General features: G+C 30.5%; 4 protein-coding genes across 5 annotated transcripts; 3 read left to right on the top strand and 1 right to left on the bottom strand.

Annotated features, from left to right (window-relative positions):
* The first annotated feature begins 251 nt into the window (after window positions 1-251).
* Tudor-SN (staphylococcal nuclease domain-containing protein 1) lies at window positions 252-5,647 on the top strand. The gene is made up of 9 exons (XM_069115906.1): window positions 252-559; window positions 1,038-1,159; window positions 1,253-1,395; window positions 1,482-1,976; window positions 2,065-2,542; window positions 2,619-3,249; window positions 3,337-3,786; window positions 3,863-4,066; window positions 4,162-5,647. Exons 1-9 carry the CDS (start codon window positions 509-511, stop codon window positions 4,264-4,266), a joined length of 2,679 nt encoding a protein of 892 aa, XP_068972007.1. The 5' UTR covers window positions 252-508; the 3' UTR covers window positions 4,267-5,647.
* A 295-nt stretch (window positions 5,648-5,942) lies between these two features.
* LOC138184019 (methylosome protein WDR77) lies at window positions 5,943-10,929 on the bottom strand. Of its 2 annotated transcripts, XM_069121764.1 has the most exons (6): window positions 10,906-10,929; window positions 7,287-7,453; window positions 6,833-7,166; window positions 6,585-6,757; window positions 6,298-6,490; window positions 5,943-6,230 (listed from the first exon to the last, which is right to left on the bottom strand). In XM_069121764.1, exons 2-6 carry the CDS (start codon window positions 7,396-7,398, stop codon window positions 6,032-6,034), a joined length of 1,011 nt encoding a protein of 336 aa, XP_068977865.1. In that variant the 5' UTR covers window positions 7,399-7,453; window positions 10,906-10,929; the 3' UTR covers window positions 5,943-6,031. The 2 variants fall into 2 exon arrangements, with proteins under 2 accessions (XP_068977865.1, XP_068977790.1); XM_069121689.1 differs by lacking the exon at window positions 10,906-10,929 and having other exon boundaries at window positions 7,287-7,489.
* On the top strand, window positions 7,562-9,457 carry LOC138182050 (uncharacterized). The gene is made up of 2 exons (XM_069117593.1): window positions 7,562-8,078; window positions 8,156-9,457. Exons 1-2 carry the CDS (start codon window positions 7,848-7,850, stop codon window positions 9,428-9,430), a joined length of 1,506 nt encoding a protein of 501 aa, XP_068973694.1. The 5' UTR covers window positions 7,562-7,847; the 3' UTR covers window positions 9,431-9,457.
* Vap33 (VAMP-associated protein 33kDa) lies at window positions 10,577-13,808 on the top strand. Its single transcript, XM_069122126.1, has 6 exons — window positions 10,577-10,842; window positions 11,742-11,897; window positions 12,043-12,149; window positions 12,290-12,451; window positions 12,534-12,635; window positions 12,736-13,808. Exons 1-6 carry the CDS (start codon window positions 10,785-10,787, stop codon window positions 12,898-12,900), a joined length of 750 nt encoding a protein of 249 aa, XP_068978227.1. The 5' UTR covers window positions 10,577-10,784; the 3' UTR covers window positions 12,901-13,808.
* Window positions 13,809-14,459: the final 651 nt, after the last annotated feature.

Below are 14,459 nucleotides of genomic sequence, written 5' to 3'. Positions count from 1 at the left end.
TTAATGCAATAGGTTATAATAAATACAATAGATTAATCTAAACAATATTAAAGAGAAAAAATTGTATTCAAATCCATCTTGAACAATAAAATCGTATAAATAATAAATAATTATATATGTACTTGTTCACAGGTTAATTATAAATTTTATAATATTGATACTTTTTTCTACCGATTGAATTATCGGTGTAGGTTGACCGATAGAGCGCGACACTGGAGATTGTCGAAGTGTTGCGTGTTGCCACATCACCACCAAATCAAACGTCTTGGACGATGTTTCTGTGTAGATTGCGCTCGTGCCGACTCCATCACAATACGTGGAAAGCGTGAGTTTCTCGACTCCGATTCAACATGTCAAATTTTTCTTGAATTTCTAACGAATATTCACAAGAAAAGCAAAAACCAACGCGTAGATAGCCTTTTGTTTACCGAATAGCTTTTCCGGCTTGGCGTAGACTGAGAAATTATAAATTTTTTCGTGGTGCATAACGTGGTAAACGAACGACACGATGAGCGCACCCCAGGGGCAAGTGAAATCAAGAAACGGAGTAGTAAAACAGGTAAAGTATTAAAAATCCTACGGCAATCTGTTCGCTAAAGAATTTCTTACTCAAATGTAGATACGATTTATGTGATTACTGTCATGTATAACCTCATATTTTGACATGTATGTGGTCGTGTACGATATCGTTGGTACAAATAATCAGTACCGACAACATATGGTCGTTACATGGAAGGAATTTCATTTTATTTGCTATTTCCTTTTAATAGCGAATTATTAATTGTTATTTGAACGTCTGACATGCCGTTAAAACATTATATACTTGTTAAAGAAATACCTTCTACTTATTTATTATGTATTTTGTTTTATACCACTGTAAACCGAACAATCTATAGTAGAGCCCACTTTTAATCTCCTAGACTTCTATGAAAAATATAATATTATATTATAATATATTACCATTATACATACTGGTACACTGAAAATTAAAAATAAGTCTAATTATATATTTTCAATGTGAAATTTTATATTTGAAGGTTATTTCGGGGGATACCATTGTTATTCGTGGCCAGCCTATGGGTGGCCCTCCTCCAGAAGTTACTATTACTCTTTGTAACATTACTGCTCCAAAATTAGAACGGTGGAAAGGAAATGATAGGTATATTTAATCTTTTATTTTATTTTGTCTACTTTGATTAGTTTGTTAAGTTATTTGCTAATATATATATTACAAAGTCTTTTTTATTTTCAGTATGGATGAAAGTAAAGATGAACCATATGCTTGGGAAGCTAGAGAATTTTTACGTAAGAAACTCATTGGTCAAGATGTATCTTTTGTTACAGAAAAATCAATTAATACAAACAGAACATATGGTACTGTGTGGTTAGGAAAAGGTACATTTTACACAAATTCTTTTATTATTTATGTATTATATAAAATTGATTAAAGAATGGTTTATTTAACTTTCTAATAATAATAGATAGAAATGGAGAGAATGTAATTGAAACATTAGTATCTGAGGGTTTGGTAACTGTAAAAAAAGATACCAGAAATCCCAGCCCTGAACAAACCCGATTAATTGAACTAGAAAATACAGCTAAAGCAGCAAAGAAGGGAAAATGGTCGGAGTCGCCAAGTTCTGAACATATACGCGATGTAAAATGGACTGCTGATGATCCTCGCAAATTGGTTGAAAAATTTGGAAAGAAGCCAGTAAAGGCTATTATTGAATTTGTGTTTGACGGATCTACAGTGAAAGCACTTTTATTACCTGATTTTTACAACATAGTATTAATGATATCGGGTGTCCGTTGCCCTGGATGGCCAAATGGAAGACGCGAAAATTCAGTAGGTGATCCGTACGCAGATGAAGCAAGATATTTTGTAGAATCCCGCCTTCTACATAGAGATGTTGAAATAGTACTTGAATCCGTTAATAATAACAATTTTATTGGCAGCATTCTTCATCCAAAGGGTTGGTAGTTCAGAACAAATTATGCAAATCATGTCTTTTATGATTACATATTTGAATAAGCAATCATAAACCTTTTTATATCCAACAGGTAATATTGCCGAAATTTTATTGAGTGAAGGTTTCGCTAAATGTCAGGATTGGTCAATTAATAATAGCAGAGCTGGTGCAGAGAAACTTTATCTTGCAGAAAAAGCTGCAAAAGAAGCACGTTTACGTTTATGGAAAGATTACAAACCATCAGGTCCACAAATAGAATTTACCGGTACTATTGTCGAAATTGTCAATGCAGATGCACTTATAATTAGGACACAAAATGGAGAAAACAAAAAAGTGTTTTTGAGCAGTATTCGACCACCATCCAGAGAAAAAAAATCTAATGAGGAACCAAATAATGCAACTAAAAAAGATTTCAAACCTCTTTATGATATTCCATGGATGTTAGAAGCACGTGAATTTTTACGTGAGAAATTTATTAGGAAAAACGTAAAAATCGTGGTTGACTATACTCAACCTGCTAGAGACAATTTCCCAGAAAAATTATGTTGCACTGTTACTTGCGGTAAAACGTATGTTATAACAAAACTTAACTGTTTTTCACTTATCTTCATTAAAATGTTTTATATAACATAAATATTGGTTTAGGAACATTGCTGAAGCTTTAGTTGCACGAGGTCTGGCAAGAGTTATCAAGTACAGGCAAAATGACGATCAACGTTCTTCTCACTACAACTTGTTACAAGTTGCAGAAAGCAAGGCAGAAAAATCTCAACATGGTTTACACGCAAAGAAGGATATTCCTGTACATAGATTAGTAGACCTTTCTAACGATCCATCAAAGGCAAAAGCATTTTTAACATCGCTTAAACGAGCGCAGGGCATTAAAGCTGTGGTTGAATTTGTTACGAGTGGTTCGCGTCTAAAATTATTTTTGCCAAAAGAAGATCAACTCATTACGTTTGTTTTGGCTGGTATAAGAACTCCACGATGTCAAAGATCATTGCCAGGTGGTGGTATTGTTAAAGCAGATGAATATGGTGAGAAAGCATTAGCCTTCACTAGAGAACATTGCTTCCAAAGGGATGTAGAAATAAAAATTGAAAGTACAGAAACTAAAGGAAGTGGATTTATTGGATGGTTAACTGTAAATGATATCAATATGTCTGTTACTCTTGTTGAAGAAGGTCTCGCAGAAGTAGTTACTTTCCCCGATTTCGGAGAATTAACAAGAACGCTTAAAGCTGCAGAAGAACGTGCCAAAACAAAGAAATTAAACGTATGTAGATTCAAATGTTATTTAAACGTTAATTAATAACTGTAATAATTGTAATAATCTGAAAAAATAATCTTTTGTGTATTACAGATGTGGAAGAACTATGTAGAAGTGCAAGTTGAAAATGAAAAGAACGAAAGCGATAAAGAAATTGTTGAAAGAAAAATTGACTATCAAGAAGTAGTACTTTCTGAAGTTACCGAAGATCTTCACTTTTATTCGCAAAGTGTTGATCAACGTAGTATGTTGGAAAATTTACTTTTGCAATTGCGTCAAGAATTAGCATCCAATCCACCACTTCCGGGTGCTTATAAGCCCGTTAGAGGCGAATTAGCAGTTGCCAAATTTACTGGCGATGATGAGTGGTATCGCGTCAAAGTAGAGAAGGTTTTTGGTACAAATGTCAGTGTATTTTATGTCGATTATGGTAACAGAGAAGTAATTAATGTCACAAGAGTTGCGGATTTACCGTCAAGATTTGCTAATGATAAACCCTATGCTCACGAACATGTTCTCGCATGTGTTGCACTTCCAAACGACGTAAGTATTTTTATAAAGAAATATGGTTTAATTAATAAATGTTTTATTGTAATTTTCTGTTTATAACTATTCATAGAATGATGACAAAAAAGCGGCAGTTGAAATATTTAAGGAAGATGTCATGGATAAAATTTTATTATTGAATACAGAATTTAAGCTAAATAATATTACTGCTGTAACTTTAGTTAATTCTTCTACTAATGATGATATTGCGAAAGGACTTATTTCTGATGGGTTATTACTCGTTCAGAACCAACGCGATAGAAGACTTACTAAATTGGTAAATTAATATTTACGTACTTTTATATTTACATATGTATATCAGTACTTTACAGTAAATGCATGAAATAATTTTTATGTATTAATTCGCCGTAGATTGAAGAATATAAGAAAGCGGAAGAAGATGCAAAGCATAATCGACGTAATATTTGGAGATACGGTGACATACGAGCAGACGACGAAAAAGAATTTGGATTGTAAAGAACTAAATGCTCAAGGAAGGACTGGTTAAAAAGTGATCAATACAGGGAAAAAGACATGTTACGAACTGCATAATAATTATGTAAGAACCCATTACATAGATTAACGAAAAATAATAAATGTCCATATGAGAGTTATATGTTGCATTGATTATGATGCAGTTATACTTCATTGCATAAAAATATGAATTGTACATAACAATTTCATTAATTCTTGTAATTTTTAAACGAAACAGTGACATAATATATTGCATAATATATTGTCATCAATCATTGTTTGTATTTCAATGTAAAGTTCTGTCATTAATGAACTTCAAGAATTTCATGGTTAACTGTTTAAAAATTTTCACAATTTATGTGCAATTTATTTTTAATCATGTGCATTATAATTGTGAAAAATCATTTCTTTTTCTTTCTACAAATTTACATTACATTTAAAGTCATATGAAAATGGTATGAATGAATATAAAATCCATAATTGTATATTTTGTCAAACATACTCATTTAAGTATGTAAGAATTTATATTAAGAAAGTATATTATATTTTGATTAAAAATAGATCATTGGTCAAATAATTTCACTATTATACGTAATATATTACGTGTATATACAAAAATTTTCACCTGGTAATATGAAAAGATAGACCATTATCTTATATCTACTTTGTTTCATAATTATATTTTTACTTTTCTTGAGATTGAAATCAGAATTACTTTCCTTAATCTTTCATAGATTTGTTTTTTTATAAACATTAAAAACAAAATATTCGTTAAATAATTCGTTCACTCTTCTATTTGCCTGATATAATAACAAACTATTCTCATTATTTTTTTCATTAATGGAATGAATTATTTTGGATATAAAATTAAAAGAATTATTTCTTTTCATGAATATTGATGCAATTTACATATGAATATACGATTTGAAATAATATTTCGTAAATAAAAAGTCAAATTACTTTGAGTATAAGTTTGTGAAAAATGAAAGAAACATTGAAAAAACTTTTCAATAAATTTTGTATGAATATTCAAGTTAAAAGATTATGTAATCATCATATCCTTAATAATTTCAAATACAGAGTTATGCCCATATTTTATAATCGAACCTTTATAAATTTATTGGTGCTTGATTTAATGTTTGAACATTTCAATAATTAATATAAATATATCATTGAAATACATGGTCAGGCAAGGAAGAGAGCAATATATACTATATACGTATATTTACAATATAAAATTTAAAAGTGAAAAATTAAGAACCTTTTAAATATGAATGTAATATCAGTTATATAATTTAAAGATTTGACTGATTTGTAATTATTTTATAGTGACACATGTTACACATATGTGTACTGCAAATAAACTATGAAACTTTTTTATTTATATCGCTATTATTTTTTACATTAATAATAATTTTCTGATTTCAGTATCTTTATTCTTTAAATGCATTTTTTATTTTAATTTAATTTGGTTACACAAATAATTTCTATGTTTAAATAAAATTTTGTATTTAATACTTTATATAAACTGTATTACTTTTAAATGTTCTGCTGTTTTATTATAAAGAGGTATACAAATACTATAAAGAGCAATTATATAACTACAAATAATTTGTAGGAATATAAATATGAACAATATAGAGGATTAACTATATGGAATGAAAGTGAAATAAACTAAATACACCAGTCTAGAAATCTATTTTTATGTATAGAAACGCAAAAGTAGTATATGAGGTGAAACAATTTAAATCATAGTCATATTAATAAGTTATACATTGTTTTTAAACTTTGTTGTATGTTTCAACACTACACTATCCCAAGAGCAAGAATATAAATGACGATCAAACCATGTAAGACCACGTACGAAGTCATTGTGACGATAATCTTCGTATATTAATGAAAGTTGGTTGTTTGCATCAAGCACATCTACAAAAGCATCATCACAGCATACTGCTAACTCTTCGACCCTGTTATATAATAATATTATGTAATTTATTATACTGATAAAATCTGTAATTTGTCAGCTTATATTACCTTCCTGAATCTGGATTAAATACGAGTCTATGTACTGGTCTAGAAGATGGAATTAATTTTGATAATAGTTTTAGACCTCCCCTTCTGATATCAACTATTACAACCTGTCCACCATCAGTACCAATGGCTACAATATTTGGTTTATTGGGGTTCCAACATATTGCCCTTAAACCAACATTTTTTTTCAGAATACCTAACAAATAAAAGATTAGATTTAAATAACATTTATGACAACACTAAGTGTTATATATAAGTCTCTGTGTTATTATATGTATATGAATACATGCTTTGGGCTGGTCTTGTTAGCCTTATATCCCACATTAATGCTTCACAATCATACGATGTTGACACAAATTCTGTGTTACTTCCAGGTCTAACATCGACACAAGTGACTAACTCTGTATGAGCAAAGCTAAATGAATATGTTGCCATTAACTCTGATATGTCCCATATTTTTATACTGAAAAATAGTTATAATTCTTTATTATAAATATTTAAAATCCCTTTTAATATAAAAGACTTAGATTAGTTTTACCAACAATCCATTCCTCCTGAAACTACATGACCCTTATCAGCAAATGCAGACAAAGTTAATAGAGAATCATCATGTAAAGTAGCATATCCTGCACATTGCAATTCTTTTGAATCATCAGACTTTGTAGATAGATCAAAAACTTGCAAGGTTCCATTATCTTGGCCAATTACAAATTTATCGTGTTGTAAGAAAATACCATCGCAAACACCACTGTCTGTTTTTGCATGGAGGAAGGCTTTATCTCTATCAAACTCTTCAATATTATTGTAATACCAGACAGCACCATTCCAATAGCGATCTGTCAGGTTACTTGCTCCAAGAATAGCACTTTTTTCTGCAAAATAAAGAAATGTTTATGTATTAAATAATATTTGTATAACAAACATAAATCTATTTACAAATAAATATACAATCTTTGTAAAGACTTCCACATAAAAAATTTAAATTATATTACCATTATATATATTGATAAACTGCAAGTGTTTATTAGAAACAGGTGGTCTATCTGTTATTGTCATGTTTCTATAAACATCGGTATTTAAATTGGGCGGAGTTAAAGAGTCCATAATAAATTAATTTTCAAAATTAATAATGCTAACAATGCCGAACTTAATTGGTATACTGTAACATAAATTATAGCAAATAGTTATTTTTATCCGACTGTGAAAGCTATACTATAAATCATTGCAGATCACATATACAAATTAAATAGCACGTAAAAGACGTAGAATATTTATTAACCTGTTTATACTTTTATATTATAGGTCCTTGTATGCGATCAACTGCGGTTGTAATACACGTGAAAAGGTGTGGGCACGCAATGAGGGAAATGTGACGAATATAAAGTCAAAAATATTTACATAGCTTGAGGATAGCTTGAGGATGTATTTCGCGCATGCGTGATACGTACATGTACATAGGTATACTTACTACTTACATTTTGTCAATGCTCAGATTGTATCGTGTTTACACCTCGCCCGTTAGAAAGTGATTTTTTATTGCAAAATACGAAGAAATGGTATTTTATTGTGTAATTTCTGGTTGCAAAACCAACCGCCCGGGTGGTTTAAAGTTGCCGCTTTTTTCGGTACCGAAAGATATCGTACGTAGACAAAATTGGGAAACTGCACTTGGTATAAAAAATTTGGAGTCCTCGAAGCATCGTGTATGTGAAAAACATTTTCCTCCAGAAAATGTGATACGATGTACAGAACACAGGGATGCGTCTGGAAATTTAATTGCTAAGGTATGTATAAATTAAATTTATTCTCATTCTTAAAGTAAACTCATATTCAAAATATTTTTTAATTGTTTTTATTCTAGGTACCACTTCGAACTTTTCGACTTTCTGAAAATGCAATTCCATCTCTTTCTCCGAATGGTAATATGGATGAAAAGGAAAGTATTGAAGAACTTGATAATCCTGTTCATGAAAACACATCTGAGAATGTTCTGAATGATACTATAAATCAGATTTTTGATAGTACAATTCATGACCATGGTTACACACACAATATAGTTACAATGGATATAAAAGAAGAAGTAATGATCGATTCATCAGAAGAAAGAAATATTCAGTGCGCAGATCAAGAAGAAGAAAATATTCAGTGCGCAGAAGATCAAGAAGAAGAAAATATTCAGTGCGCAGATCAAGAAGAAGAAGAAGAAGAAGAAGAAAATATGTTTACGCAGTTATGTGAAAATATTAATTTCTTTCAACTACCAAAAGATTGGACTGTACATATTCCTTCTAATAAAAATAGCGTAGCTTTTTTAGAAATTGAAATCAATTTAACCAATGATAATTACAATGCTTGTCTAGTAAAAAGAAGTATTATAATAAAAGATAATATGGATATTGTATATATAGCATTGGAAAAAACTATATCGTCAGAAAAACTTAATCTTCCAAATAAATTTCACAATTTTGAAGAATTGAGGATAATACTAAATCATTTTTCTAATATGTTATTTTGTTCTGGGATAGCTGACATTGATGGTGTAAACCTAGTAAAAAATACAATTGGTTATACTGATTGTCATGATAAATTAAGGCATAAAAAGTGTCATATATTAACTTTATTTGAAAAATGTGAAATGTGTGAAAAAGTGAGGAGAACTGTTAGACAAAAGAAACGCCGTATGTCCAAAAGAAATATGGGTGAGGAAATTACTGATTTTACAAACATAGATGCTTTACATATCTGGAAAAAGAAGTTTGACGCACAAAGAAGTGCGCTTTTCCGTGCAAAAAAAACAATTAGAACACTTCAAGCTCGTATTAATGAAATGAAGGTAGATTTAAGTAATATAGATATGCAAACTGTACTTAAAAAATGCAGAGATCACCAAATTCCAGATATACAGATGACGTTAATTGAACAAATTATAGCATCTGCAAAGTTGAAAAGTGTAAAAGGTCAACGATATAGTGGAGATTGGATGATGCTATGCACTTTAATGTACATTCGTTCTCCTGAAGGGTATGGACATTTACAAAAGTTGAATATATTGCCTTTGCCCTGTGCAAGAACTGTTCGTCGATGTTTATCTCTTGTAGAAACAAAATGTGGTCTAGATAATAAGTTTTTCGAATAAAAGTCTATATGTTCGTTATAGAAAAAATTTAATTATTTAAGAATTCCACCTTTAATTCATCTGTTATTTCATCTGCTTATGACAATAGTCTCTTGCAATATAAAGTTTCTTGTTTATATTTTCTTACTGTTATTAAATTTATAATTTTTTATCTTTTTAACTTAAACTTTTAACTTAAAAGATGACATTTTGTTTTACAACTTTTACTGCTTGGATTTGTTATAATTATTTTAATGATAAAAACTGAATAAAAAAAAGTATCTACAAATTTTATAGTTAATATTAATTACTCAAAATAAATCACAATTTTTTTGCGCGAATGTAAAATGCTTCCTCAAGCTGACGCCATATGGAATTTTTGACTTCACTCGCACGCTTTGGTCTATGTTACTCTATGCTTTCGATATACGATCTGTCATACGACTGTGTTTGCGGTATCACTTGTTTCAGGATGCATAAAATCATTATCGCTTTCGTATCATTTCCAATGTTACCGATTCAGCATAGAACAAGATTATGACACTAGCAGTGGTCAAAATTAAAACTAAGTATGACTATGAAATTACAATATGCTTTATATCGTTTGAGACACATGTAGCTGTATTTTGTGCATGTATTTTGAAAATGTTTGGAAATATATACGAATATGATTAATTCTTAGTGAGTTATACAAAGGTATATACGATTAGTAAGTACTAGCGATACTTCAAATTAATAATATGCAAATTTGTAAATATAAAAAATCTGCATATTCTAATAATTATTATTTACTAGAAATAAAAGATTCATCTCTACATAAATAAAAAAGGCAAACGTGAGTGTTATCTTAAGATTAGTTTAGTTTCAAAGACGAGGATAAATTACTTATACATTAAATCACCTAGTAATATTCTTTAAATACAATAACTGATAATAATAAGGATTTATCATTTTGTTTGATGTAATAAAGATCGGCATCAATTAAACAGAATCAATTTGATCCCGGTAATTAGGAAATAGTTCCTACCGACGATGCTCTGGAATTCTGTTTATGTAGCGCGTCTTTTCGGCATTCCGAGTTTCGGGATGTGCAGAAGTAGCGAATATGATTACCGCGGTAACGTCTGTCCGTGACGTAACGGCTATACTCTTGATAATTTCCGTCGTGACGCATGCGTATTCGATTCGGAGCAAAAATCAGAATTAGTCCAACGGAATCCCGGAAAGTAGCGAGAGTGTGAGACACGGCGGTGCCGCTGTATAAAATCATAAGGAGCGTTGATTAACCTGTCAAGACGTGGTATCGTATCGTTATTTACGCGGTCAAAGGTGTTGCGGGTAATCGTTCGTAGGATTCGGTCGGCTTCCAGACAGGATGGGGAAGCCTGAGCAAATTTTAATTATCGAACCGCGAGGTGAACTGCGATTCAAGGGTACGCTTTAAACGACGACTCATTCACTTATATTCGGATTTTACTTGCACATTTCCTCCTTACTTTCACTCCTTCGCCGAGTTTTGTTCGATCCATGACTGGCAGGCGCTTTGTTGGTTAGTTAACACGAGCTGCACACGGTGCGCTACGTTGTCAAGATGACGTAAGGTTGACTCCACTAGCCAATTTTATTGTATTTTCATTTATAACCAAATAGGATTACGTATGACGACCCAGCAAAAATCATCGGCCTTTTCAGTTGTACCTAACCCCATTCGTCGTACGTCATTCGCTGTCAAAGCTAAGTGCAGTCACGAAGTCACGATTCAATTCTCAGCCTCCCCTCTCACTTCTCTTTTCCTCTAACTGATATACAGTCAGCATATTCGACGAGTTATAATCCTATGCATTTATTTTTTCTACTACATTTAATTTGTCTCTATGCTTTCCTAGACTTTTTTTCAATAAAATATAGATTTTTCATATTTATGTAAACGGCATATATGGACGTCTATTTGGCAGGCAAATTTGTTTGCGTTCAACGCACATTTAAGAATACGTACACATTGTAAAAAATACCGGAAGAACATTGTTTACAATACAATAAACATTTTTTGTTGAATGATATTTATGAAAGGATTGGTAATTTATATAGTGTAGTTTTGTAAATGGAATATGAATATATAAACAAAATATGGAAATGTTGTTTATAATTACATGTATTATTACAATTATATCATTTTAGTATTTTGGAGTGCATAAAATAACGCGATATAAATAATAATATGATTGATGCATATATTTTGCAAAAGCAGTTATGATTGCTTTTTGTTTATATAATCTTTGAATAAAAGAAGTAATAAAAATAATGTTAAAAAATTTCTTATGTTACATTTTAGGTCCTTTCCTAGAAAGAACAGTCACATCTTATATAAAATTAACTAATCCATCGAATCAGAAAGTTTATTTTAAAATAAAAACAACTGCCCCAAAGAGGTATTGTGTACGGCCAAATTGTGGGTATCTTAAACCAAAGGAAATTTCACAAATAGCTGGTTAGTATTAACTTGCAAATCAAATTTACATATTACGATTGACTTATTATATAACCATAACAATTGTTAATACGGATCTTTACTAAAGTTCAAATTATTTTTATTTATAAAGAAAATGTAATTCATTACGTATTATATTTTTCAGTGACTCTTCAACCATTCGATTTTGATCCAGCAGAAAAAAATAAACACAAATTCATGGTGCAAGCTTTAGTAGCTCAAGATAATGATGATGAAGAAAATCCTGACATGGTATGTAATATATAGCTATTAATCTGTTTTCAATTAATATTTATTTTTAATATTAGAAAATATTCATTTTTATTGGTTGCTTTTTGCGTTAGTCTTATTCCTGCCTTGTGTGAATTATAACATCTAATTTTGTTTTAAAGTGGAAAGGCATAGATCCAGAACAATTGATGGAATCCAAGCTAAAATGTGTATTTGAAAATCCAGTAATTAAAACTTTGGCATTTGAAGCAGTTAAATCAGAAGTTACTACAGATAATGGTAAAAATAAAGGAGTTGGTGATTTTGTTAAGTCATCGCCAAAGGTAATAATTAATATCACTTTTATTTTTAATGCTCCTTTACTATCGCTTATTATATAAGTAAGTAATATGTTTATTTTATCAGGTCCCTGGAGAAACAGAGGAAAAATTGATAAAAGCAGCACAAGAAGTCAATCAGCTTAGGGAAGAAGAGAGTGCCCTTAGACAGGAAAACCTCCAATTGAAAGTAAACAATTGAAAAATATATTTGACATAAATTAAGTAAACAGATCAATAATTTTAATAAGAACATACTAATTAAAAAACATACTAATTTTTATTTGTAGGAGGATTTATTGCAATTACGAAATGCCCTGTTGGTTAACGAGGCTACGTTAGCCACCAAAAATTTTAACTCGCAGAACAGTAGTGAATCGTCACCTCCTGTTACCAGCATCCTTATTGCTGTTGTCATGGTCATACTGGGATATGTGCTGGGAAAAATGATCTGAGCAGCCATTACTTTACCGCATAACTTGGCACATCCCCTCTTCTCCTGTGTTTCTTAGCCTGCCCCCCTGCTACCATATACCACGTACTGATCGCAGAGGTTGAAAACAGTCATCGTATTACACGATTGTTCATAATAAATACTATAAACATGAACGGATAGTGGTTTACAATAATAGAATTATTCGCTGCAGGAGTGTGCTTCTATTTTGGTAAAGCGACCAAATTCGAAATCCTTTTTTAAGAAATAAACACTATACTCGGATGGTATAGATGCGGGAGATCCTGTGGATAAATTTTGTTATTGTTACGTATCAGAAAGTACCATTAGTTTAAGTAGAAAATTATAAATAAAAACTAAATACCATATATATCTTCATGTTTATATATTACTTCTGTTCTCACATTTCTTATAAAAGGATTCTCGCTTTACAAATTCGCTTGCGGCTGTGTCTTTGAAACCATGTTGCCACTAACTAAATTATATATGGGACGCGAAAATTTATGAAATATAATTCTTTTAAACGAATACATTCAATTAGAAAAAAAAGAATTCAGTTGTTTCAAGAATTGTGGTGTACCCTTAACGTAAAATGGAAAAAGACGGGATGAATTCGAATACTCTTTTTTTGACATTCTAACAGTACTTAACAATCACACAATGTAAGATTGTACATAATGTATTTTAAGATAATATATTAATGTCTAACGTATATAGTCAGGAGGGGGAGGGGGGCTGGCTGATCAGTAGTGGTTCATGATTCAGAATTTGGATATGCTGGCTCTATCCATCAGCAATGGAATATCATTTAAGAAGTTGATGCATTAAAGTTTTGGACGCTTCAGTGTATTTTTATTTCTTTATGTTTATCTTATAAAAATTCGAAATAAAGATATCTCGGATGTCATATATGATGAAAGTTTTATATTTTAAACCTTTCTGCTGGTAATTGTGTTTTCGAGTAATTTGAAGTGGTGCATGGTATACATTGATATGGTACCGCCTAAAAATGTTGTCATCACGAATCATATAAATTTAGCTATATAGATGTGTGTATAATGTATATATACATATGTACACACACATTTATATAGTGACAAACAGTTTGTAGATCGTCACATCACAAGTAATATCGAACACATCAGAATTAATTATTACGGGTGTGTGTATATCTATGCACTCACATACAAATACACATACGTATACATATATATAATACTCATATATCTGTGCCTTAGAAATAGAGACAGCAATATAACATATTTGTGTTTCACTAAAGTTCCATTGTTCTAATATTTCCTGACTCTATAAGGTCTTTCCAACTCTTTTCGATAGTGAACATTTGTTTTTTTAATTGTAAAATAGGGATAAACTATAATTACATTGTCAAGCGTAAATATTTAAACTTTTATTATTTATAGACGGCATTATTTATAATTTCGAAGTTATATGTGTATATATATAGTTTTTTATCATTCTTCGAGTTTCTGATTGAGAAGTTACGAGTTCTCGATTTTTCAGATATTAAAAAAAAAAAAAAAAGGAAGAAAAAGAAATGAA

The sequence above is a fragment of the Bombus flavifrons genome, chromosome 1 (assembly GCF_040668555.2).
Source record: "Bombus flavifrons isolate JBK064 chromosome 1, iyBomFlav1_principal, whole genome shotgun sequence".
Lineage (NCBI taxonomy): Eukaryota > Metazoa > Arthropoda > Insecta > Hymenoptera > Apidae > Bombus > Bombus flavifrons.
This window is presented reverse-complemented; position numbering and strand designations above follow the sequence as displayed.